Source organism: Electrophorus electricus, chromosome 25, assembly GCF_013358815.1.
Source record: "Electrophorus electricus isolate fEleEle1 chromosome 25, fEleEle1.pri, whole genome shotgun sequence".
NCBI lineage: Eukaryota > Metazoa > Chordata > Actinopteri > Gymnotiformes > Gymnotidae > Electrophorus > Electrophorus electricus.
Genome location: NC_049559.1, coordinates 812,501 through 837,068, shown reverse-complemented (window position 1 = coordinate 837,068; position 24,568 = coordinate 812,501). Strand labels below are relative to the sequence as shown.

The 24,568-nt window shown below is 47.8% G+C and overlaps 1 protein-coding gene across 1 annotated transcript in view; it reads right to left on the bottom strand.

The window, feature by feature from the left end:
- Positions 1-4,024: 4,024 nt before the first annotated feature.
- The window catches only part of igsf3 (immunoglobulin superfamily, member 3), a 73,257-nt gene continuing 52,713 nt past the window's right edge, over positions 4,025-24,568 (bottom strand). Inside the window, exons 7-9 of the mRNA XM_035522888.1 lie at positions 15,869-16,279; positions 9,145-9,567; positions 4,025-7,677 (exon numbers count right to left, since the gene is read on the bottom strand). Coding sequence (XP_035378781.1) covers positions 7,427-7,677; positions 9,145-9,567; positions 15,869-16,279 — 1,085 coding nt within the window. The 3' untranslated portion in view covers positions 4,025-7,426. The remainder of the gene's footprint in view (positions 7,678-9,144; positions 9,568-15,868; positions 16,280-24,568) is intronic.

Below are 24,568 nucleotides of genomic sequence, written 5' to 3'. Positions count from 1 at the left end.
CAGTAGTGTGTGGTGTGATATTCAGTAGTGTGTGATGGGCAGTAGTGTGTGATCTGTTGTACAGTAGTGTGATGTGATGTTCAGTAGTGTGTGATGGGTAGTAGTGTGTGATGTGATGTTCAGTAGTTTGTGATGGGCAGTAGTGTGTGATCTGTTGTATAGTAGTGTGATGTGATGTTCAGTAGTGTGTGATTTGTTCAGTAGTGCACGATGGGCAGTAGTGTGTGATGGTCAGTAGTGTGTGTTGTGATGTTCAGTAGTGTGTGATGGGCAGTAGTGTGTGATCTGTTGTACAGTAGTGTGATGTGATGTTCAGTAGTGTGTGATGGGTAGTAGTGTGTGATGTGATGTTCAGTAGTTTGTGATGGCAGTAATGTTTGATGTGATTTTCAGTAGTGTGTGTTGTGATGTTCAGTACTGTGTGATGGGCAGTAATGTTTGATGTGATGTTCAGTAGTGAGTTGTGTGATGGGCAGTAGTGGTGCGTCATGGGCAGTAGTGTGTCATGGGCAGTAGTGTGTTATGTGATGTTCAGTGGTGTGTGATGATTTTCAGTAGTTTGTGATGGCAGTAATGTTTGATGTGATGGTCAGTAGTGTGTGATGTGATGTTCAGTACTGTGTGATGGGCAGTAATGTGTGATGTGATGATCAGTAGTGTGTGATGAGCAGTACTGTGTGATGTTCAGTACTGTGTGATGGGCAGTAATGTTTGATGTGATGTTCAGTAGTGTGTGATGAGCAGTACTGTGTGATGTTCAGTAGTGTGTGATGAGCAGTACTGCGTGAGGGGCAGTAGTGTGTGAGGGGCAGTAGTGTGTGAGGGGCAGTAGTGTGTGATGTGATGTTCAGTATTGTGTGATGGGCAGTAGTGTGTGATCTGTTGTGCAGTAGTGTGATGTGATGTTCAGTAGTGTGTGATATGATGGGCAGTAGTGTGTGGTGTGATGGGCAGTAGTGTGCGCTGGACAGTAGTGTGTGATGGTCAGTAATGTGTGTTATGATGTTCAGTAGTGTGTTGTGTGATGTTCAGTAGTGTGTGAGGGGCACTAGTGTGTGATGTTCAGTAGTGTGTGATCTGTTGTGCAGTAGTGTGTGATGGGCAGTAGTGTGTGATGGTCAGTAGTGTGTGTTATGATGTTCAGTAGTGTGTGAGGGGCACTAGTGTGTGATGTTCAGTAGTGTGTGATCTGTTGTGCAGTAGTGTGTGATGGGCAGTAGTGTGTGATGGTCAGTAGTGTGTGAAGTGATGGTCAGTAGTGTGTGAGGGGCAGTAGTGTGTGCTGTCTAGTAGTGTGTGCTGGGCAGAAACTGATGGGCAGTATTGTGTAATGTGATGTTCAGTACTGTGTGATGGGCAGTAATGTTTGATGTGATGTTGAGAGTGTGTGATGTGATGGGCAGTATTGTGTGATGTGATGTTCAGTAGTGTGTGATGTGATGGCCGTAGTGTGTGAGGGGCAGAAACTGATGGGCAGTAATGTGTGATGTGATGGTCAGTAGTGTGTGATGTGATATTCAGTACTGTGTAATGGGCAGTAATGTTTGATGTGATGTTGAGAGTGTGTGATGTGATGGGCAGTAGTGTGTCAGTGGCAGAATGTGATAGTCAGGAGTGTGTGATGTGATATTCAGTAGTGTGTGATGGTCGGTAGTGTGTGATGGGCAGTAATGTTTGATGTGATGTTCAGTAGTGTGTTGTGTCATGTTCAGTAGTGTGTCATGGGCAGTAGTGTGTAATGTGATGGGCAGTAGCGTGTAATGTGATGGGCAGTAGCGTGTAATGTGATGGGCAGTAGCGTGTAATGTGATGGGCAGTAGCGTGTGCAGGTCAAGAGTGTGTGATGTCATGTTCAGTAGTGTGTGATGTGATGGTCAGGAGTGTGTGATGTGGTGTTCAGTAGTGTGTAATGTACAGTAGTGTGATGGACACTAAGACCTTGGGCACTGCCTGCCATCTAAAGGTTCTATGATTGAGAATAAAAGGTCTAATAGCAGTGTAGTAGTCAACAATGCCCTTCACAGGAGGAAACAGTAGGATGCTGCCCTGTTAGCTCTGCCTTCACACACTGCTGCAGTCCGAGCTGCTAACTGTGCCTGTTATGGAACGTATGGAACTGTGTTACGAGCCTCTGCTGTGTTTTGTGAGCGCAGCCAAGCAGGGCTGTGTGGTTGTGCATTATTAATAAACACTGTTTGTTCTCCGTGCCTGAGCACTCATATTCCAGCTAGCAGCAGAAATCAGAGCCCGTAGGGTCTGGAGATGTGGGGTAGTTTTAGCACTAATATCACCATGTAACTCACAGCACGCATCTCGTCCACTGGAATGCAGATTATATTGTTTTGCTGTTTTATGATGGATAATTATGACAAACGTCCTCAGAAAATAAAACCATTGTCACGACAACAGGTAAGCCATTGAAACGATGCTATTCAGCCAATCCCTGGAGACTGGTGCTGAACTGAGAGCCTCACTGCAACGCTGAGCTCCCAGCCCACCTGGGCAAAAGACCCCTGCCACTGGAGACGTCCATATGTGTCCAGAGGAGTTCAATCACCAGGCGGGAGATACGACCTGTGCTCTAATTTCTAGTCAACATGGACACAGAGACTGTGTCACTCTGTGTGTGTGTATGTGTGTGTGTGTGTGTGTGTGTGTGTGTGTGTGTATGTGTGTGTGTATGTGTGTCTGTATGTGTGTGTGTGTGTGTGTGTGTGTGTGTGTGTATGTGTCTGTGTGTGTGTGTGTGTGTGTGTGTGTGTATATATTAATAGGTCTCATATGGAGTCTGAGTCAAGCCTATTAACAGATAAAAGGTGCTTGGGTACTTGGACCAAAAACAAGACAAACAAATAAATACCTGAATAAGAAATCCCTGCTGTGACTACGACACTTAGTGCTGTTGACACCGAGCTCCCGGTGTGAGGGAGTCGCCGTGTTTGACGCCAGCTCCAAAGCTACAGCTGCACAAACCCAAGCATCTCCAGCAAGCCGCACAGATGGAGGCTTGTCCGGATGTTCATACGGCGTACCGTCAGGAGCAGCAGGACGGGAAATACGTCGGAGGACATTCTCCCCACTAAGGCTCTCCTGTCCAGAGTGATAAACACGATCACACATCCATCACAGTGGCAGAGGTAGAAATGCACCAGTAGTTTTTCCAGGCAGGGAGAGTTATAGTTGTGTGTGATTTGGTCCTGGCTCCCCCGTGGCCATGACACACGCGTTTAACACACGCGACAGCTGTGCTGGACACTCTGCTGGACGCTCTGCTATACTCCTGCCCCAGGAGGACCCCCCCCCCCCTTATAAGCAGACACCTTAATTACAATCTGAACAGGCAAGTCAATCATGTCCCACGTGAAACAGAATATGCAGACATGTTTACAGATAAACAAGGATTCATAAACATCTTAGACACCCATAAAGAAGTTCCTCCAAAAACAAACTCATAACTGATACGTTTCATAGTCATCTCATATATTGTGTTGAATGTATTAAAAATAAACTTAAATGTTAAAACGTGTAAAAGCCCCTCCCCCACCCATACGTGGCCCCGCCCCCTGGTTTAGGAGCTTAACGAGAGTGTAGGAGCCTGAAAACACAGTAGGCGGAGCTGAGCAACTCGGCCTCGTTTCCCCGAGTCCCCCTGTCTCTGTGCCCACTGGGCAGACAGGCCTGACTGAGGGTGTCATGCCCCATTCTAACCTTAACCAGCTGTGTTCATGACCTCAGACCTGCACATGGGGATAAAACCATAAAACACTCCAAAACACTCTACAGATCTCTCATGTCCCACTGTGGAAGTGTGCGTATAGATCCAACGGTCTCGACGTGCGTGACCCACGTGTTCATGAGTATGAGGTGTACGACCCAGATGGCATATGTGGTTGTTGTGTTCTGTGTCAAAGTGACCTTATTATGTGTAAATGACCTTAGTGACTTTAGTGTTTAACAGTCTATGTTAGCGATCACCAGGGTGTAAGTCCTTGTGTAAGCGATAGAACATGAACACAATTTAAAACACTGTGCACTGAATATGTTTTTATTGCAATAAACTGACAGAATAGCAAAGTGCTGATTCATGATAGCGACTGCTACAGTTCAGTAAAAGATATCTGAAAACAACAGAAACACAGAAGCATTTAAAAGCTTTTTCATTTCAGTGCACTATTTTTGTAACCAAAAAATAAAAACGTAACACGCCACTTGAAAAAGCGTCACCAGCTGAACTGAACACACATCACCACAAAAGGTTGATTTTGTTTGTTAGTTGGGGTTTTTTTTTTTGGTTTTTTTTTTATTATTATTTTTAAATCCACAGCTAATCTGGAGTCAGTACACGGCCGTGGCATGCAGCCCTCAGAACATCTACAACACTGTGTGGATGGTACGGCTCAGGTGGGCATGTGGAACTAAACAAACACTACTCAGATGTCAGAGCTGGTCCCGGGCTCCACACGCACCCGTCACACTACGCAGATCACCATAACGTAAAGCGCGGCAGTGTACATGTTGCCTGGCGGTTTATGTTGTTGTAGCTGATGTCCCTTTGCTGCTGTGGTGTTTAGTGTCCTGCCACTGGGACAGGAAGCGGCAGGGGCCGGAATCTTCCCAGCGGCAGGGAGGTGTCCAGAGTCTGAGGGATTGCCCCTGCCTGCCCGGCATGATGTCACAAAACAGCGCTCAAGAGTTCGAGACATCGGCGCGCCTCCTGGGTCATCGCGTGCTACGCAGCTCGACGCAAACAGCCTCCATCACGAGACACGCAGGAGACGCACCGGCGGCGTACCCCTCCTGGGGTCCGCACAACATGTGTCCACCTGTCCAGCCTGATGAAGTTCACACAGCCTAACTAAACGGTTCACAGTACACCGTAAATAAATAAAAGACACAAACACAGACTCAAGGTGGATTAATATCGTGAGTCGGTCCTTTTGCGTGCAGACAGTAGAAACGTGTCATTTCTAATACCGATACGGACGGTTCTACCTATCACCTGTGAGCGAATTCAAGAAAGTGACCAATCACAGCACGGCGCGGCAGGGGTAACGTCGCCCCGCGTGTGTCCATGGAGATGTGGTGCTGTTCCGTCAAACAGCACGTCGCTCTTCACATATGTAGACAAAGTTCTTAGAAATGAACAAAGGATCTGTTTCTGTACAATCAAACAAATAAAAAAAGACAAAAAAGTAAGAAGAAAAACAGATTTCATTCACGCTGCAGTTCATCACAGCTCCACAGTCCAAACGTGGACGGCGGACTGAGAGATTGTCTTTTCTCAAGCAGTCCTGTTTAAATCTGTGAAACCTTTGTGTATAAAACCAGTGGTCTTCATATCCTCATTGTTAAAATCATCTGGCAGTGTAACATAAATATTACTTCAGGGCAACATGGCAGCACACCTCCAGAGATAACATGTCACACTTCTTCTTAAAATGGCACCACACCATATATGCACTACAACATTTGGTCTTCTTGGCTGTGTTTACAAACGATTTGACAGATTGGAGGTGAACTCCAGAGGGCTCCTGAACAGGAGAAACCCGCATACAGGCCTGCCATCCAGGACTGCCTTACATTTGTGTGTGAAACAGGCTTCCATAAGCCTTTTCTTAACGCCAGTTCAGCTTGTTCACATCTGTGAATAATCATGCAGTTAATTTCATCACAGGCCAAGAGCCAAAACCTCTGTGCAACCTAACAACGGCTTCCTGACTGCGTCTGTGATTACACACTGCTCTTAAAAATCACCTGAAACACAGCAGGAGACACAAATGCCTCAGTGGATATTTTTTTTGAAATAATCCCACTGGGTTGTAGGAATATTCGCAGGATCCAGATAGGGAAATATATATATTTGTTAAAAAACTTTAGTTGTAACCATGAAAAGAATGGGCAACGTGTCAAAAATGCGTCACGGTAAGATAACAGGGATGACGTCTGCTGTGTCTGAGTCGATGTGGAGTTTAAACTAAACCTCAGGTAGGAAATGCCCTTTACGAGCCTACATATCCCATAAGTCAAAAAACGCCCAGGCATGTCATATTTACAGCGTCTCGGAGCCGACAGACTTCGCTGTCCTTCTGAACGACGGAGCACGGATATCAAAATAAAGGTGTGAACACTAAGATTGACTGTCAAGTTTGAAGCGTGTCCTCATATGAACCAACTCTGTCCTGTTAATTGGTGATTGGCTGTTTAAAAGTGGGTAGGGAAAAGAGGGAGGGGAAGCAGTGACATCACGCTGAAGTCCCATTGGCTGGCCCTGATTCAGAGACTTCCTGTAAATCATGTCTCATACTCCACTCAGACTTCCGTCAGATAATCCGTCAGAGAAGAAACTGAACACCCCCCAGTTCTGACCTCACCATCTCATCACCAACACACACGTTCCCTCTCGATCCTCTCGGCTGGGGAGTCCCCACGAGGGCAATCATCCTTCTACGTGACACACACACACACTCGTTTAGATATCTTAGAGGTCTGCATACTGGAGTAAAGAAACATTTTTGAGGACAGACCTGCAAATTTCCCCTTCTGCCTGTAGGAGTCAGAGCAACAACAATAACAATAATAAAAACAATAAAAATAATAATAATGTAAAATAATAATAATAACAACAACAATATACTACTACTACTAATAATAATAATCATCATCATCATCATGACTCCACAACATTAAACAAATCAAAGACACATTAGCTAACAGGAGCACATGGACACTAGTGAAAAAAGGAATTCAGGATTCGAAGGTTCACATGGAGGAATGGAACGTGCTCCAGACAGTCAGGCCCAGAGCTGTCGTACCCATCGGAGGGTCAGCGCCCGATGGGTGGGCGTGGGTCGTTGGCAGCGGGCGTTTAGGACAACAGCAGCATACGCAGACCCAGGGCGGGTCAGCACCTCCACACCCCCCACCTCTCAGGTGCTGTTAGCCCCGCCCCCTCCGAGATGACCGCTGGCCGGTGGGACGGCCAGCCAATCAGCCTGAAAGAAACAACCACTGCCAAAAACAGGGTGAAGAAAACAAGTAACATCATTAAGAAGAGTGCACCAGACATGAAGAAGGGCAGGAACATGTCCATATCACACCAGTCAAAGGAGAATATTCTGGAACAGACGCTAACGCTAGCGCATGGCGCACGTGGAGGCGCGGCAGGCACTTCAGTCTAAAAAACGTCCCCATACCGGAGGAGCAAAACAATATAAAGGCCAAATCCTCTACACAAACAACCAGGACCAAATGTTTGGGCTTCTCCATGGGCAACAACTGTAGCCATGGCAACAGCAACATAGTAGGGGTTAAGTCAGCCAAGTGGAGCAGTCGACAGGGCCAAGTTAGGAGGTCAGAGAGAGAGAGAGAGAGAGAGAGAGAGAGAGAAGGTGGAGGAGTGAAATGGAGGGGGGCATCTCTGACCCGCCTACTCCACGGAGCCAGGGTGGAGGCTGAGGGCGGGGGGGTCCAGACACGTGGGCGAGTAGCTCAGGTGTGGCTCCTTGATCCACAGCAAGGGGGCGCCGTTCTTGCCCTCTTGGTTCTTGCTGGAGCTTCTGCCCTTGTAGCGCACCAGCAGTATGACGATGAGGAGGATGCCGAAGATGGGGAACGGGTAGAAGAAGACAAAGTAGAAGAGGGAGTGGTTGGCACACACCACCGAGTGAAGGGTGGAGACTGTGGACGCACACACACACACACACACACACACACACACACGAGACACTTTAGCACAGAGACTGCCTACTTCATCCAGAGAGATGTGCAGGACATTTGCATAAATATGGGGACACACAGGGGCATCAGAGCAGAGAACGTTTACTTGCTCAAGAACTAAACCTCGCCTCAGAAAGAATCGCTCCCGTCTTTTTCTTCTCGACGTCCGTACGCTGGCTGTAGGCCTGAACTACACTTCGGTCAGTCTGAAACACTTCTATACAGTTTTAGACATATGCGTACACTTGCGGTTGACATACACCCATATATCTAAACGTACATTTTCACCACTCACACATTTCACGTTAGTGAACATTTGTTTTGGCAAGCCAATGAGATCACATCAGAGGCCGATTTGCTGCGATAATCAGAGACGGATGTTTCAGAGGTTCAGCTTTAATTCATTTTCATAATTCCAGGGTGAAAAGATCACAATAATCACACTGACTGGGTTTATACAGTCTAAAATGACCCAGAAGTGAATGACATTTAGGAGCTTCTCATTGGCCAGCTGCCACAATTAGGAGATACCTGGGAGATACCTGGGAGATAACTGGGAGATAACTGGGATGCTCAAATGGCTGTACAGTCCATATCCTTTTGCCCTGGAAACCATGAGAAAATTCCTGCAACTCGGACAACACCTCCGAAAAAAGAACTGTGGACCCCACAAGAATAAAAATATGAAAACCCTGGGAGCACGAAACAGTAGATGAACTGGTGAAAGACTAGGCGAACTGGTGAAGGTGAAACAAGCAGGTAAGAAGGTTCAATAACATAACTACACCAGTAACAACTACACCAGTAACATAACCACACCAGTAACAACTACATTAAGTAACATAGCTACACCAGTAACACAACCACACCAGTGACAACTACACCACTGCTATCATTCTGGTGAAGGTCAGCTGGAACCTTGTGCTAGACCAACATAACTCAGTGTATGAAACCCGTCACACTACACATCTGATGTAGTAAATGAAACCTGAAATACAGCTCAGCTATGATTTTTTAAACCACCTCTTATGGAAATATGGAGCACACCATAATTGACTTAAACAGAAAATGTGTGATAACATGAAATGTGTGAAGTTATGAAGAAATAGTCTGGGTGTATGTAAACCTTTGGGCTAAATGCAATTTCATCTTTCCAGTATGATAACATTAAATGTAAAATACACAACAGATGTTCAAACACACAGCTTTTTCCACGTCCCACCTTGAGAACCAAACTAGTTCTTTTAGCCAGGTTACAAGATAACCTTTAAAAGCACACCTGTCTGGAGAACAATAATCTTGTATGCATTAGACTTTTATTGCATTGGTCTTTGCATCAGTGTTTTTCCATGCAAAGGAACACTAACTATCAGATAAACAGGTCTCAGATCAGCGGTCTAGGTGCGCCGTGCGGAGTGCTACACGCACCTTGCTCCACTATGTTAACGATGGTGACTCCGGAGTTGTTGGTGGCCAAGCGGTACCAGTCGCTGCGTGGGTTCAGGAGCCACTCCTCCACGCGGCAGTAGTACCTGCCCGCGTCTCCGAGACGTGCCCTCTGGATGGTAAGGCCGTAGACGTCGGAGGTGGTGCGCTCAAACTGCAGCCGCGACTCCGGCCCCGCCTCCTCCGCCGGGCTGCAGTCGCCGTTGCCGAACACGGCGTCGTGGCCGATGGAGAAGACGCACTCCTGCTCGGCCTCATCCTCGGCCCCTGCCCGGGACACGTACCACGATACGGAGAAGCGCGAATCTTTGGAGGACTGAGCGGGAATGCCGCATCCCAGCCGGATTGAGCTGGACTCCGGAACCGTGATGTTGGACTCCGTCTCCTCCACCTGCAGCCTGGCCGCTGTGATGGAGGGAGAGAGACAGAGAGAGAGAGAGAGAGAGAGAGAGAGAGAGAAAGAGGAAGAACTTAGAAAGAAAAGTACTCCCAACTTCACAGGACAAGTAGCGGTCGGATTTTGAAGACGGAACCATTTGATCTTTTCCAGTCAGTGAGCGGATTCCGAGGGAGAGGCAGTAGACGGTGGCAATGCCAAACGAAACTGTGACGAGCAAACGGCCAGACGCCCATGAAAGGCACCTCCAAATGCTTGGTGCCAATACCACCGAGGCTTTTGGGTTTTTTTTAAACGACGACCCCACTACTCAGAAGTGGTGGATCCAGCAGGTTCTGAGCGGAGCGTCAGGCCCAGATGAAGGTGTGGATCGACAGCCCTCCTGTCTGAGCGCGTGCAGACGCCTGTCGCAGCACATAAGCTGTGATGAAACTAAAAATAAGACTTCCACTTTTTTTTTTTTTCTTCTCCCCTTTCTGAGCTGTCTCTCATCTCCACGAGAAAAGCTGAGACATTGGGCTTCGGGGATGCGCTGCTGAACTTTTCTTCGATGGCTGTTTTAAAGATGGATTTCAGCTCACCCTCCCAGGATGCTATGCGCCTGGCTCTGTATGGAGACCCGCCCCTCATCCCAGGGGAAATTAGCGCTGAGCTTCTTTCTCATGTTTAGATTTATATGAAGCGGAAAAACGGGAGCTCCAGAAATGATGCTCCCTAATAGCCGAGCCTCCCTCGAGCTCTGGCATCTCCCGAAATGTAGCGCTGAAACAGAGCTGACACAGTGCATGCTGGGAACGAGCCGTTTAGATGGTTGGCCTGTGTATGATATGTGTGGCCACTGTCATTTTAAAATTCTGTTAGACAACATGTCAATCATCTGAAGCGCGTTAGTGGCGCTGAGCAAGGGTTGAGACACATCAGCGAAAGGACAGGAGAGGGACACCATACAGCCCAGGGACAGCCAACGAGGACTTACTGTGTCACAGCATAAACAAATGCCACCAAGGCAGCCCAACATGCAGGCAGTATCATTCATCATCATCATCCGGGCAGGCAGTGGGGCTTTGTAAGCGCAAGTCCGTTCCAGTTAAACAGGCCTAAGCTGCATGAGCTTATTAGGGAGAAGAATGAATATGAAGGAAGAGTTTTACACTTCCAAACAAACGGGATGGTGTGTAGTGTAGTGTGTGTTACTGATGTAGTGTAGTGTGTGTTACTGATGTAGTGTAGTGTGTGTAGTGTAGTGTGTGTTACTGATGTAGTGCAGTGTGTGTAGTGTAGTGTGTGTTACTGATGTAGTGCAGTGTGTGTAGTGTAGTGTGTGTTACTGATGTAGTGCAGTGTGTGTAGTGTAGTGTGTGTTACTGATTTAGTGTAGTGTGTGTAGTATAGTGTGTTACTGATGTAATGTAGTGTGCGTTACCGATGTAGTGTAGTGTGCGTTACTGATGTAGTGTAGTGTGTGTTACCGGTGTAGTGTAGTGTGCATTACCGATGTAGTGTAGTGTGTGTAGTGTAGAGTGTGTTACTGATGTAGTGTAGTGTGTGTAGTGTAGTGTGTGTTACTGATGTAGTGTAGTGTGCGTTACTGATGTAGTGTAGTGTGTGTTACTGATGTAGTGTAGTGTGTGTAGTGTAGTGTGTGTTACTGATGTAGTGTAGTGTGCGTTACCGGTGTAGTGTAGTGTGCGTTACCGATGTAGTGTAGTGTGTGTAGTGTAGAGTGTGTTACTGATGTAGTGTAGTGTGTGTAGTGTAGTGTGTGTTACTGATGTAGTGTAGTGTGTGTAGTATAGTGTGTGTTACTGATGTAGTGTAGTGTGTGTAGTATAGTGTGTGTTACTGATGTAATGTAGTGTGTGTTACCGATGTAGTGTAGTGTGCGTTACCGGTGTAGTGTAGTGTGTGTTACTGATGTAGTGTAGTGTGTGTTACTGATGTAGTGTAGTGTGTGTAGTGTAATGTGTGTTACTGATGTAGTGTAGTGTGTGTTACTGATGTAGTATAGTGTGTGTAGTGTGTTACTGATGTAGTGCAGTGTGTAACTGATGTAGTGTAGTGTGTGTTACTGATGTAGTGTAGTGTGTGTAGTGTAGTGTGTTAGTGATGTAGTATAGTGTGTGTAGTGTGTTACTGATGTAGTGTAGTGTTTGTTATTGATGTAGTGTAGTGTGTGTTACTGATGTAGTGTAGTGTGTGTAGTGTAGCGTGTGTTACTGATGTAGTGTAGTGTGTGTAGTGTAGCGTGTGTTACTGATGTAGTGTAGTGTGTGTAGTGTAGCGTGTGTTACTGATGTAGTGTAGTGTGTGTAGTGTAGTGTGTTACTGATGTAGTATAGTGTGTGTAGTGTGTTACTGATGTAGTGTAGTGTTTGTTATTGATGTAGTGTATTGTGTGTTACTGATGTAGTATAGTGTGTGTAGTGTAGAGTGTGTTACTGATGTAGTGTAGTGTGTGTAGTGTAGTGTGTGTAGTGTAGTGTGTGTTACTGATGTAGTGTATTGTGTGTAGTATAGTGTGTGTTACCGATGTAATGTAGTGTGTGTTACCGATGTAGTGTAGTGTGTGTTACTAATGTAGTGTAGTGTGTGTAGTGTAATGTGTGTTACTGATGTAGTGTATAGTGTAGTGTGTGTTACTGATGTAGTGTAGTGTGTAGTGTGTGTTACTGATGTAGTGTAGTGTGTAGTGTGTGTTACTGATGTAGTGTAGTGTGTGTTACTGATGTAGTGTAGTGTGTAACTGATGTAGTGTGTTACTGATGTAGTGTAGTATGTGTTACTGATGTAGTGTAGTGTGTGTTACTGATGTAGTGTGTTACTGATGTAGTGTAGTGTGTTACTGATGCATTATAGTGTGTTACTGATGTAGTGTATGTAGTGTGTTACTGATGTAGGGTAGTGTGTGTTACTGATGTAGTGTGTTACTGATGTAGTGTAGTGTGTGTTACTGATGTAGTGTGTTACTGATGTAGTGTAGTGTGTGTTACTGATGTAGTGTAGTGTGTGTAGTGTGTTACTGATGCATTATAGTGTGTTACTGATGTAGTGTATGTAGTGTGTTACTGATGTAGTGTAGTGTGTGTTACTGATGTAGGGTAGTGTTTGTTATTGATGTAGTGTAGTGTCTGTTACTGATGTAGTGTGTTACTGATGTAGGGTAGTGTGTGTTACTGATGTAGTGTAGTGTATGTAGTGTGTGTGTTACTGATGTAGTGTAGTGTGTGTAGTGTAGTGTGTGTTACTGATGTAGTGTAGTGTGTGTTACTGATGTAGTGTAGTGTGTGTTACTCATGTAGTGTAGTGTATGTAGTGTAGTGTGCGTTACTGATGTAGTATAGTGTGTTACTGATGTAGTGTGTTACTGATGTAGTGTAGTGTGTGTTACTGTTGTAGTGTAGTGTGTGTAGTGTGTTACTGATGTAGTGTAGTGTATGTAGTGTGTGTTACTGATGTAGTATAGTGTGTGTAGTGTGTGTTACTGATGTAGTGTAGTGTGTAACTGATGTAGTGCAGTGTGTAACTGATGTAGTGTAGTGTATGTAGTGTAGTGTGTGCTACTGATGTAGTGTAGCGTGTGTTACTGATGTAGTGTAGTGTGTGTAGTGTAGTGTGTGTTACTGATGTAGTGTAGTGTGTGTAGTGTAGTGTGTGTTACTGATGTAGGGTAGTGTTTGTTATTGATTTAGTGTAGTGTGTGTTACTGATGTAGTGTGTTACTGATGTAGTGTAGTGTGTGTTACTGATGTAGTGTAGTGTATGTAGTGTAGTGTGTGTTACTGATGTAGTGTAGCGTGTGTTACTGATGTAGTGTAGTGTGTGTAGTGTAGAGTGTGTTACTGATGTAGTATAGTGTGTGTAGTGTGTTACTGATGTAGGGTAGTGTTTGTTATTGATGTAGTGTAGTGTTTGTTATTGATGTAGTGTAGTGTGTGTTACTGATGTAGTGTGTGTAGTGTGTTACTGATGTAGTGTAGTGTGTGTTACTGATGTAGTGTAGTGTTTTACTGATGTAGTGTAGTGTATGTAGTGTGTGTTACTGATGTAGTGTAGTGTGTGTAGTGTGTTACTGATGCATTATAGTGTGTTACTGATGTAGTGTATGTAGTGTGTTACTGATGTAGGGTAGTGTGTGTTACTGATGTAGTGTGTTACTGATGTAGTGTAGTGTGTGTTACTGATGTAGTGTAGTGTATGTAGTGTAGCGTGTGTTACTGATGTAGTGTAGCGTGTGTTACTGATGTAGTGTAGTGTGTGTAGTGTGTGTTACTGATGTAGTGTAGTGTGTATAGTGTGTTACTGATGTAGTGTAGTGTATGTAGTGTAGTGTGTGTTACTGATGTAGTGTAGTGTGTGTTACTGATGAAGTGTAGTATGTGTTACTGATGTAGTGTAGTGTGTGTAGTGTGTTACTGATGTAGTGTAGTATGTGTTACTGATGTAGTGTAGTGTGTGTTACTGATGTAGTGTGTTACTGATGTAGTGTAGTATGTGTTACTGATGTAGTGTAGTGTGTGTTACTGATGTAGTGTGTTACTGATGTAGTGTAGTGTGTTACTGATGCATTATAGTGTGTTACTGATGTAGTGTATGTAGTGTGTTACTGATGTAGGGTAGTGTGTGTTACTGATGTAGTGTGTTACTGATGTAGTGTAGTGTGTGTTACTGATGTAGTGTGTTACTGATGTAGTGTAGCGTGTGTTACTGATGTAGTGTAGTGTGTGTTACTGATGTAGTGTAGTGTATGTAGTGTAGTGTGTGTTACTGATGTAGTGTAGCGTGTGTTACTGATGTAGTGTAGTGTGTGTAGTGTGTGTTACTGATGTAGTGTAGTGTGTTACTGATGTAGTGTAGTGTTTGTTACTGATGTAGTGTAGTGTGTATAGTGTGTTACTGATGTAGTGTAGCGTGTGTAGTGTAGTGTGCGTTACTGATGTAGTGTAGTGTGCGTTACTGATGTAGTGTAGTGTGCGTTACTGATGTAGTGTAGTGTGTGTAGTGTGTTACTGATGTAGTGTAGTGTGTGTTACTGATGTAGTGTAGTGTGCGTTACTGATGTAGTGTAGTGTGTGTAGTGTGTTACTGATGTAGTGTAGTGTGTGTTACTGATGTAGTGTAGTGTGTTACTGATGTAGTGTAGTGTGTTACTGATGTAGTGTAGTGTGTATCTCTAACACATCTACGAGTGTCACCAGTACTCCTGACCTCTGTCCCCTGTGCTTACTTGTCCATATACAACAACACAGGCCTTAGTGTTTATATGTATGTTTTCTTCTGTCTGTGTTAAATTTCATCTTTGACTGAATTTCTCTTCCTGATTCTCTCTGAACTGATCGATTCCTCTTCAGATGTCCTGTGGCCTCACCGAGGCTCTCGCCGGCTGGCACAGACGCCTGGCGTGCTAAATGACCTCACGGACGGTGAGGTGTCCGCTCTGTGTAGGGCAGCCACAGGGGCAGTGTGAGTGGTATTGGGGGTCTGGCGTTTGGGCAGGTGGCTCTGACCCGGAGCTGGCGGGTGTTCGGACTACATGTCCAGGGCCCAGCATGGCGCACGGCTCCTCAACTAACCCCCCACACCGGCCACCTGCACATGCAAGGGGGGTGTGGCCTGTGGAGGGGGCAGGGCCTGTGAGAAGGAGGGCAGGAGGTGGCCAGTCTGCCCCTCACAGTGCGTCTATCACATTCCTCCTGGGCAGACTCCGACACACAACAATTCCTCAGCAGTACCTGATGTCTGTCTGAGGAGTCTCTCTCTCTCTCTCTCTCTCTCTCCCCTCTCTCTCTCTCTCTCTCTCTCCCCTCTCTCTCTCTCTCTCTCTCTCTCTCTCTCTCTCTCTCTCTCCCCTTTCTCTCTCTCTCTCTCTCTCTCTCTCTCTCTCTCTCCCCTCTCTCTCTCTCTGTCTGTCTCTCTCTCTCACTTTCTCTCTCTCTTTTCCCCACTCCACCCCACCACACCCACAGTGATGAATCATTTAGCCTGAGTAAGCACACAGTGTCAGTGAGCTCCGTGTTCAGGCCAGTTTCTGTAATCCTGTCTGCACCAGGGTGTGTTAGTGAGTCAGTTCTGGCCGCGTTCCTGTTAGTGAGACAGTTCTGGGAGTGTTCCCGTTAGTGAGACAGTTCTGGCCGCGTTCCCGTTAGTGAGACAGTTCTGGGAGTGTTCCTGTTAGTGAGACAGTTCTGGGAGTGTTCCCGTTAGTGAGACAGTTCTGGGAGTGTTCCCGTTAGTGAGACAGTTCTGGGAGTGTTCCCGTTAGGGAGACAGTTCTGGGAGTGTTCCCGTTAGGGAGACAGTTTCCGCTCTTACCTGGCTGTCGCACTACCACGTGTGTGAAGCCGGAGGAGTCCCGTGCCAGCCGGTACCAGACCCCATCTGGGTCCATGAGCCACTCCTCCACCAGGCAGTAGTAGGTTCCAGAGTCGCTGGCCTCCGTGCGGTGCAGTGTGAGGCCGTAGACGCGGGGCAACAGGCGCTCAGACTGCACGCGGCTGCGCAGGCGCTCCTCCTCGGCGTAGGCGCCGTACTCGAATGCCCCGCCACGCTCGATCTTCAGCAGGAGCTCGTCGGGTTCGGCCGCTTCGCCCTTGCGTGCGTACCACAGCACGGCATGCTGGGCCTCGCTGCTGGTCTGAGACGTGACGGAGCAGTTGACCCTCACACGGCTGTTCTCTAGGAACTGCAGGCTCTGGTTGGACTTGTGCACACGGAGCTTGCTCACTGAGTGAGAGAGAGAGAGAGAGAGAGAGAGAGAGAGAGAGAGAGAGAGAGAGAGAGAGAGAGAGACTGTGAGGGGTGGTGCATGGCATATGCGTGGGGGCAGGAGTGCACACTCCCTGGGAGGTGAGACGGGTTACACACTGGTGCGTCAGGGGTGACTGACACTCTGCAATGTGGAAGAGAAGAGCATGAAATAAGAGCATGTGGGGACACACTCACACACACACACAAACACACACACGCGTGCCCCCTCTTATCAAGCCAGTACCAAATTGGTTGGATTAGCCTTGGCCCCCCCCTACAGCACCCCAACAACCCCACCTGCTTTAATACCTCAGACTTCACGAGTAGCTGCAGAACAGAACACCTCCTGCCTTTTTCACGCTTTAATGGCTCTTTGCTAAAAATCCAATCTTCCTCCGCCGTAATCCCTGCACGAGTCTCTGATGAAGTCTCAAAAGAGGCCTGCGATCATCCCCGGCAGCCGGCACTCGTCCAGGAGCCCCGGGGCCGCACCGCCCTCTCCATCTGCCCTGCCAGCCCAGCAAAGACCCAAACTCCTAACAAACCTGCGGTTGCCTGCTTCAGGAGCTCAGGGAAGCTCCGTCCCACGCACGCTGCTCATTTCCCGTGCTGCACAAACAGCAGCATCCAGAGAGAACGCGCCGTCCGCGAGACCACGGCGAAGACGAGGACTCACAGGTGACACGCAGCGTCAATGATATTAAAGATACGGCTCTGATGCAGTTCATTTTTGAACTGTTCTGAGGAAATCATGAAACAATACCTGACTTTGAAAAAGAAAAACCATTTAAAACCTTAAATTTTCAGTTGGATCTACTTTTATAGCAACATAACAGTTGCTTCCCCTAAAGGCTGTGGGACCACCACAATTCTGGAGATCTCTATATTCACGCAGTCGCCTCGAGGCAAGACCATCTGTCGGGAAAATTTTACCCCAACCAAGGAGGGCAGAAGGCTGGGGAGATGGTCTGTGTGTGTGTGTGCATGTGTTTATGTGTGTACCTGTAGCCAGTGCCTTGGTTGGCTACACATTTCCACAGCTAACGGGCATTCCGTTCTCTCCGGTGGAATCCTGCCCACACTCCGTCCTCTTCATGCACGTCCCCGACTGCCTTTCCGCAGGGAATTACTTTGGAACCTCCAGGAACGCTGACAATCATTACTGCAGAATCTACTGCTGGAAGCACTAAGGGACTAGACTGGCATGCCGCAAAGTCACTGCAAAGTTTTGCTCTCCAACTTGGAGATTGCTGGCTGAGCCTCTGAAGTTAAAAGATAAAGATTGCAGTGAAATCCTGTTGCTTCCTACCCAAGCTACCATGTCCACGCTGGACAGATGGACGGACGTCACGGAGCGTCACATTTGGTCCAGCAGACACACATCAGTGCTAAGACAGCCACTCAGCGGTGTGTACAAGCCAAAGTCGTATGGATATCCTACAGGTATTGGAGCGCGGCTTTGTGTTCTACACACGATGAAAACAAACCAGGCACAGCAGGTGCAAATGCGAGTGAGTGAGTGAGTGAATTCCCATTAGTGAGATCCCATATTTGCAATAGTTAATATTTCAAAGATATTAGGTCAATATTCCACATTTAAAATAAAGCGACATCTGTTAGGTGACAAACGTAAACGAATCGTGTGTGTTCTGACTGCAGTGACATCCAAACTCTGTCAAGGGCACCTCAGTCACCATAAAGGCTGATGTCAGACTGCTTCCAGAAACATCTGTGGACCTTACAGCATACTTCCAGCCCAAATCCACTTACCACCAGGCACAGAACTGGGACAGACCTTAACACATCTGCGCCCCTTGCGCAGACTCGTCCATTACAACAGTCTTTCTGCATTAGGAATAAAGACCAACTCCCCTCTGTCAAAGCACGGGGCGGGTCTTCTCCACAGGGGTCTACGGTCTGGGAGTGCCACTCACTCCTGGGGCTTTTGTTTGGGTCTTTTCTTTCTACCCCTAGCAGCAAATATTTGGGGAGCAGTAAGAAAGCAAATAACCGACATTGGTGTTGTGAGACTGGCCTCTCACAACGGGCAGTCTAAAAACAAAACAGATCACCTTTGGTTAAATATTTATTACTGTTGTTTATACTGTCTATCATACACACACACACACACACACACGATCCTGCGTGTTCTCCAGTGCTCAATCACATGTGTTCTCCAGTACCATACGTGTACTCCAGTGCCCAATCACACGTGTTCTCCAGTACCATACGTGTTCTCCAGTGCCCAATCACACGTGTTCTCCAGTACCATACGTGTTCTCCAGTGCCCAATCACACGTGTTCTCCAGTACCATACGTGTTCTCCAGTGCCCAATCACACGTGTTCTCCAGTACCATACGTGTTCTCCAGTGCCCAATCACACGTGTTCTCCAGTACCATACGTGTTCTCCAGTGCCCAATCACACGTGTTCTCCAGTACCATACGTGTTCTCCAGTGCCCAATCACACGTGTTCTCCAGTACCATACGTGTTCTCCAGTGCCCAATCACACGTGTTCTCCAGTACCATACGTGTTCTCCAGTGCCCAATCACACGTGTTCTCCAGTACCATACGTGTTCTCCAGTGCCCAATCACACGTGTTTTCCAGTACCATACGTGTTCTCCAGTGCCCAATCACACGTGTTCTCCAGTACCATACGTGTTCTCCAGTACCATACGTGTTCTCCAGTGCCCAATCACACATGTTCTCCAGTACCATACGTGTTCTCCAGTACCCAATCACACGTGTTCTCCAGTACCATATGTATTCTCTTTACTGCAGCAGTATGTCCTGTGTTCCTTGGCCAGTTCCAAGCTGTTCAAGCGTTAGCAAGTGGAGATCAAACAAACACAGAGCTGCATGGATTTAAATAGTAACCACAATGTGTGTGTGTGTGTGTGTGTGTGCGCGAGTGTGCGTGTAGGTGTACATGTGAGTGGCACCACAGTGTGTGTGTATGTCTATTTTGTGAGCAGCACTGCAGTGTTGTTGTGTATGTGCAGGCGTGTATGCATGTGTGTGTGAGCAGCTCCATGGTGTGTGTGTGTGTGTGCGTGTGTATTTGGGATATAATTATCCAAGCTGTTGATTGTTTCTCTTAAACATTCCAGTGTCTGAGAGACAAAGACAGCGAGGCAGACAGAGACAACAAGCATGTGTGTGGAGTGGGTCGGTCTTGACTGATGTTCCTCTTCCTTGTTCATGTTGTCATAGAGAGATGCATCGTCATGGTAACTCGACCCGGCGCGGACGAGGCCTGAACTCCATATCCAGATCCGTCCATATCCGGCTCTTAAATGCTACGACTTCTGTCCAAGATTTAATTCCATAAAAGACTGCCACAGTGGTGCTCCATCATGTCTGTGGTTTCCAGGGTTACCCCGTTTCCTCTGACAACACAGGGCGTGGTCTAAGTACCTGAAGGAAGTGTCTTTGAGTCAGAAAAAACCCAATTAAACACACACAGGAAGCTGCGTGGCTTTGACAGGTTAAACACGGGAGTTCAACGCGGCCCGCGCTCCCACAGCGCTTCACGCAGGGCCGCAGTGTGTCCGGGAAAAGAGGAAAATCAATAAAATCAAATAAAATAAGAACGCAACGAGTAAAAGGGAGTAAAACATGGGAGTCCAGTCCAAAACACGGCACACATCAGGAACTGTGTGATGCGCAGCATCTCTGGCAAAACACACATCCATGGGGGGCGCTGGAAGATAAAGTGAGTGATGTTTTTAGCGAGGGGTTTCCATGTTCGTTGCCGAGTTTGTCTAATCGCCAGCTGTGCTGTTCTGCTGAGATAAAGACGTCACCCACACGTCCCCACACAACGCTGCCCTCCCAAGAATAGCCTTTCAGATTTGGTTTTGTTAATTTTACTCATGTAAACATTCAACAAAACCACCAACTCTGTGCGAATTGTTCTGCTGGCATCACACGCATCTTTCTCCAGTGGGATTAGTGATCGAAAAAGGCGTGTTCTTTTGGCTCATGTACACACAGTGAAACCCACTTTTTCCAAGCCAAACTAGAACCACGCGCACACACACACACACACACACACACACACACACACACACACACACACACACACTCTCCCTGAACGATCCGAAATCCATCAGAGGCACGTCTGCTCAGCGGAAGAGAGCACTGAGCTCCGTGCCACACCGACAAGAGCCTGCCACGTTAAACACAGACAAACACGCAACGCTAAAACACACGCCAACCGCGAACGAAGCGAGAAACAGACTTCCAGCTCCATTATTAGAACGGCGGGCTGTCAAAGGCCCTGTTGATGACACAAAAACCACAGCCGTCATTAGCGCTGAAAAGGCTCATCGCTAGCTGCTAATTCCCAGCCGGGCTGACGGATGAAGGGGCAAACACCAACGCCACTCACTCGCAATCTAATCACATCCCACTTCATGCATATGCATGAGCTCGGTGTGAAGAGATTGTGTCATTGCAGGCGCGCCGGGGGAGGTGGGAGGGGCCGCGGTGCGTGTCGGTACACAGACAGGCGTGTTTTGAAGAGGCCTCGTTCTCCCAGACGGCTTTGGGGGCGGGGCTCATTCACAGCCCGACAGGTCGTAAAATGGATTTGCTTGGAGAGGGGACGAGTTGTGGGGCAGAATCCCACTATGAGTTAAGAAGCTCTCTGGCTGACGGCCACGATGGTACATATGAGGACAGGACTCGCACCTACCCCTGATGGAGGACGACCAACACCACGCTGACCCCGCCCACAGCCGGCAGGACCTGCTGGACGGACACCTGTTAACGTGACTACTGTTCAGCTCGCAACGCAAAGAGGAGAAAAGGGAGGAGCGGGTGGAGGAGACCGGTACAGATGCGGGTGGAGGGTCTTTGATGAGCGGCTCTTTGCCACCGAGCTCCAGACGACTCCCGTTAGCGTTAACGGATGCTAATCCAGCCAGCGGAGCTGAGCACGGTGGAACCTGCCAGCTGCTGACTGTTCAGCTCATGGCTCCATCAGCGCCGTGGCACAGGCAGGACGGGAGCCCGGCCTTTACGCCGGTCCGTCTGATTCCGTACAGCGTCAACAACGTACGTTTACATTTACGGCATTTAGCAGACGCTCTTACCCAGAGCGACTTCCGACAGATAATCCGTCAGAGAAGAAACTGAACACCCCCCAGTTCTGACCTCACCATCTCATCACCAACACACACGTTCCCTCTCGATCCTCTCGGCTGGGGAGTCCCCACGAGGGCAATCATCCTTCTACGTGACACACACACACACACACACACACACACACACACACACACACACGCACACACACACGCACACACACACACACACAGGGAACCTGTACATAACGATGCCTCTGAGGTTGTTGGTGGGTATAAGCTCAGCACGGCCGACACAACACCCGATTACAGCCAAACCGTGAAAGCAGCTGTCTGTGCCTGTTTGAGCGACTGACAGGGCCTCGTTAACACAGGAAGTGCAGGAGGAGGTGCACAGGAGTGCACGCCTGTCTGCATGCGCTTGTTTCTCCTCAAGAAAAACTAAAAGCAGCAGGAGTTGTTAACTAAATACGAACAGCAGTATGGACACGCCAGTATGTGTAACATAAAACCCACCGTCGGACCCGCACGGCAGCGGGCCGCTCTGGTGAGGAGGAGGAACGGGAGAGAGAGCAGACAGTGTGGAGAATGGGAAAAGTCTCACACTGATGAGCATGACTGATCCGACAGGTCACAGGGAGCAGGCGACGGAGCTGAGGAACGGCGCTACAGGTGCTAGAGATGATAAACCAAACATGGAAATAAGTGCTGACAGGTTACCCTGATGGGAACTGAGAACGTGTCTCGTCAAGATGAAAGACGAAATCAGAGCTTTGGAGTGAGGAAGAAGGCGCCCGGAGCAGCTGTGGGTGGAGGAGGGAGGAGCAGCTGTGGGTGGAGGAGGGAGGAGCAGCTGTGGGTGGAGGAGGGAGGAGGCCCGGGAGGTGAGAGTCCCGTTTGCTGGAGCTCGCTGTCTGCGGCGAGCTCTGGGTGATGTCACGCTCCCTTAAAACTCTCCCCAAAAAACACATGAAAATTCAAACGGGTTCATTAGCTCCTGTGCAGGCACCTCTCCCCTCTCAGCTACCTCCCCTCCGCAGTGTAGCACACTAAGGGGAGTAACTAGTCAGACTCCACTTTTAATGAAGACAGAGAGCCAAAACCCATTCACAGAAAGATGGGCCGCCAGTCTTCCAGAGTCCCCGCCCACTTCCCCGCCCAGATTTAAAGATTTCTAACTGCTTACACAGTATTCCGATTATCCAGGTTAGATGGACCAGTCTGGGATGGCTAGGTGTATGATGGGGGCAGAGGCTCTCTGTGTGTGTGTGTGTGTGTGTGTGTGTGTGTGTGTGTGTGTGTGTGTACGATCTTATTTTGGTTCCATTCAATCTCTCTGCTTGTGTTTCTGTATCTCTGAGAAAAAATGACATTAACGAGGAAACATTGATGTCTTTCCGGGGACTTCCATTAATCTGCTGCTCCAGACGGCTCCGCTAGGACAGAGCCCGCGTTATTACTGCAGGCTCATGTCTCAGAGACGGAGTGAGCAGGGAGCTTCTTGTGAGACGTGCACAACCCAACACGTGTTTGCTCTTATTACAGGTCTCATCAAAATGAAGAAGAAATCTTCATGTTTACACAGATCAGCTACATCTCTGTCTGGGATGACTTAACCAAGCTCTGTTTCGAAATGAGAAAATTACATGGCTGCATTTCCCGAAATGCCGCATAGCACGCGTGCGCGCGTGTGTGCGTGTGTGTGAGAGAGAGAGAGTGTGAGTGTGTGTGTGTGTGTGTGTGAGAGAGTGTGTGTGTGTGTGTGTGTGTGTGTGTGTGTGTGTGTGTGTGTGTGTGTGTGTGTGTGTGAGAGAGAGAGGTGCCAGGTGAGACAGAGGAGGTCCTTGCTAGCGGAATCTCAGCCTTGGAGAGATTAAAGTGCTAATTTGAGTCAAAATGTCTAACGTGAAGAGACGTAGGAGATCAGGACCAGTAGCAAGATGTTCATCCTGCCTGCTCAACACCCCTCTGACAAGGTAAAGGGCATGCTGGGTAAGACTCTTGTGCCACATCACAGTGTATCCGTCAGGTCTCTGTCAGCGGCTGGGCTGTTCCTAACCTGGCCGCAGCACGGAATGGGTACAGGGATAGTAAGTGTGAGTGTGAGTGTGTGTGTGTGTGGAAGTTCAGTATACAACTGTCAATCAGAAATTTGCTCAATCAGAACAGATCTTATGGATGGTAAAGAGAAGTATGGTCTGGATCAGACCTATACACACTGGATCAGATCGCTACTTGCACACTTTCAGCAAATAACTATTTCTGTCAACCCTCTCCAGGATAAATAGGCTGTTATCTGTGTGTCTACCCTGCAGAAGCAAACCCAGCTAAGACCCAACACTGCTAGTGCGGTAAAATGGTGGCTGTGGAGCTCCTCCCCAACACGCTGTGGCCAGTGGAATGTTCATTCCTGCATGTTTATTTGTTGGCCAGACTCATCACTGCTGTAGCAGAACGTTTAAAAATCTTTCTACTTATTTCTTACTTCTTTCTACAGACCTTGAGACAGACCGTTCCATCTCCAGTGCTGGCGTGGCTGATCCTGTCTCTCAGTGTACCAACACAACCAGTACACTTCACAGACGACCAGTTACTGTCGCTGTAGCCCATTATAAATCCGCCTGCACACTGGCAGAGATTCCTTGCCTTTCAGTTTCAAGGAATCGACACTCGTGGAGACCTGATCCCAGGGTGATCCTGGAATTCCCCCTGGTGCACCATGAATTCACAGTGGTTTCCAGCTGCAGCACAAGTGTGGGACAGACTTCCACACACGGACACAGTGAGACGTCTCCAGACACAGACACTTAAGGACAGAGACGCTGTCTGTTATTTATAGTGCTGGACCAGCGAACGTTACGGCTCAGCTCAAATAAAGTTCCCCCAAGAGCCAAAGTGCAGAGTGAAGGTGATGTATACAGCACAAGAAAGGGAGAGAGAGCGAGCGAGAGAGAGAGAGAGAGATAGAGAAAGAGAGAGAGAGATAGAGAAAGAGAGATAGAGAAAGAGAGAGAGAGATAGAGAAAGAGAGATAGAGAAAGAGAGAGCGAGAGAGAGAGAGGGGGGAGAGAGAGAGAGAGATAGAGAAAGAGAGAGCGAGAGAGAGAGATAGAGAAAGAGAGAGTGAGAGAAAGGGGGGGGAGAGAGAGAGTGAGAGAAAGGGGGGGAGAGAGAG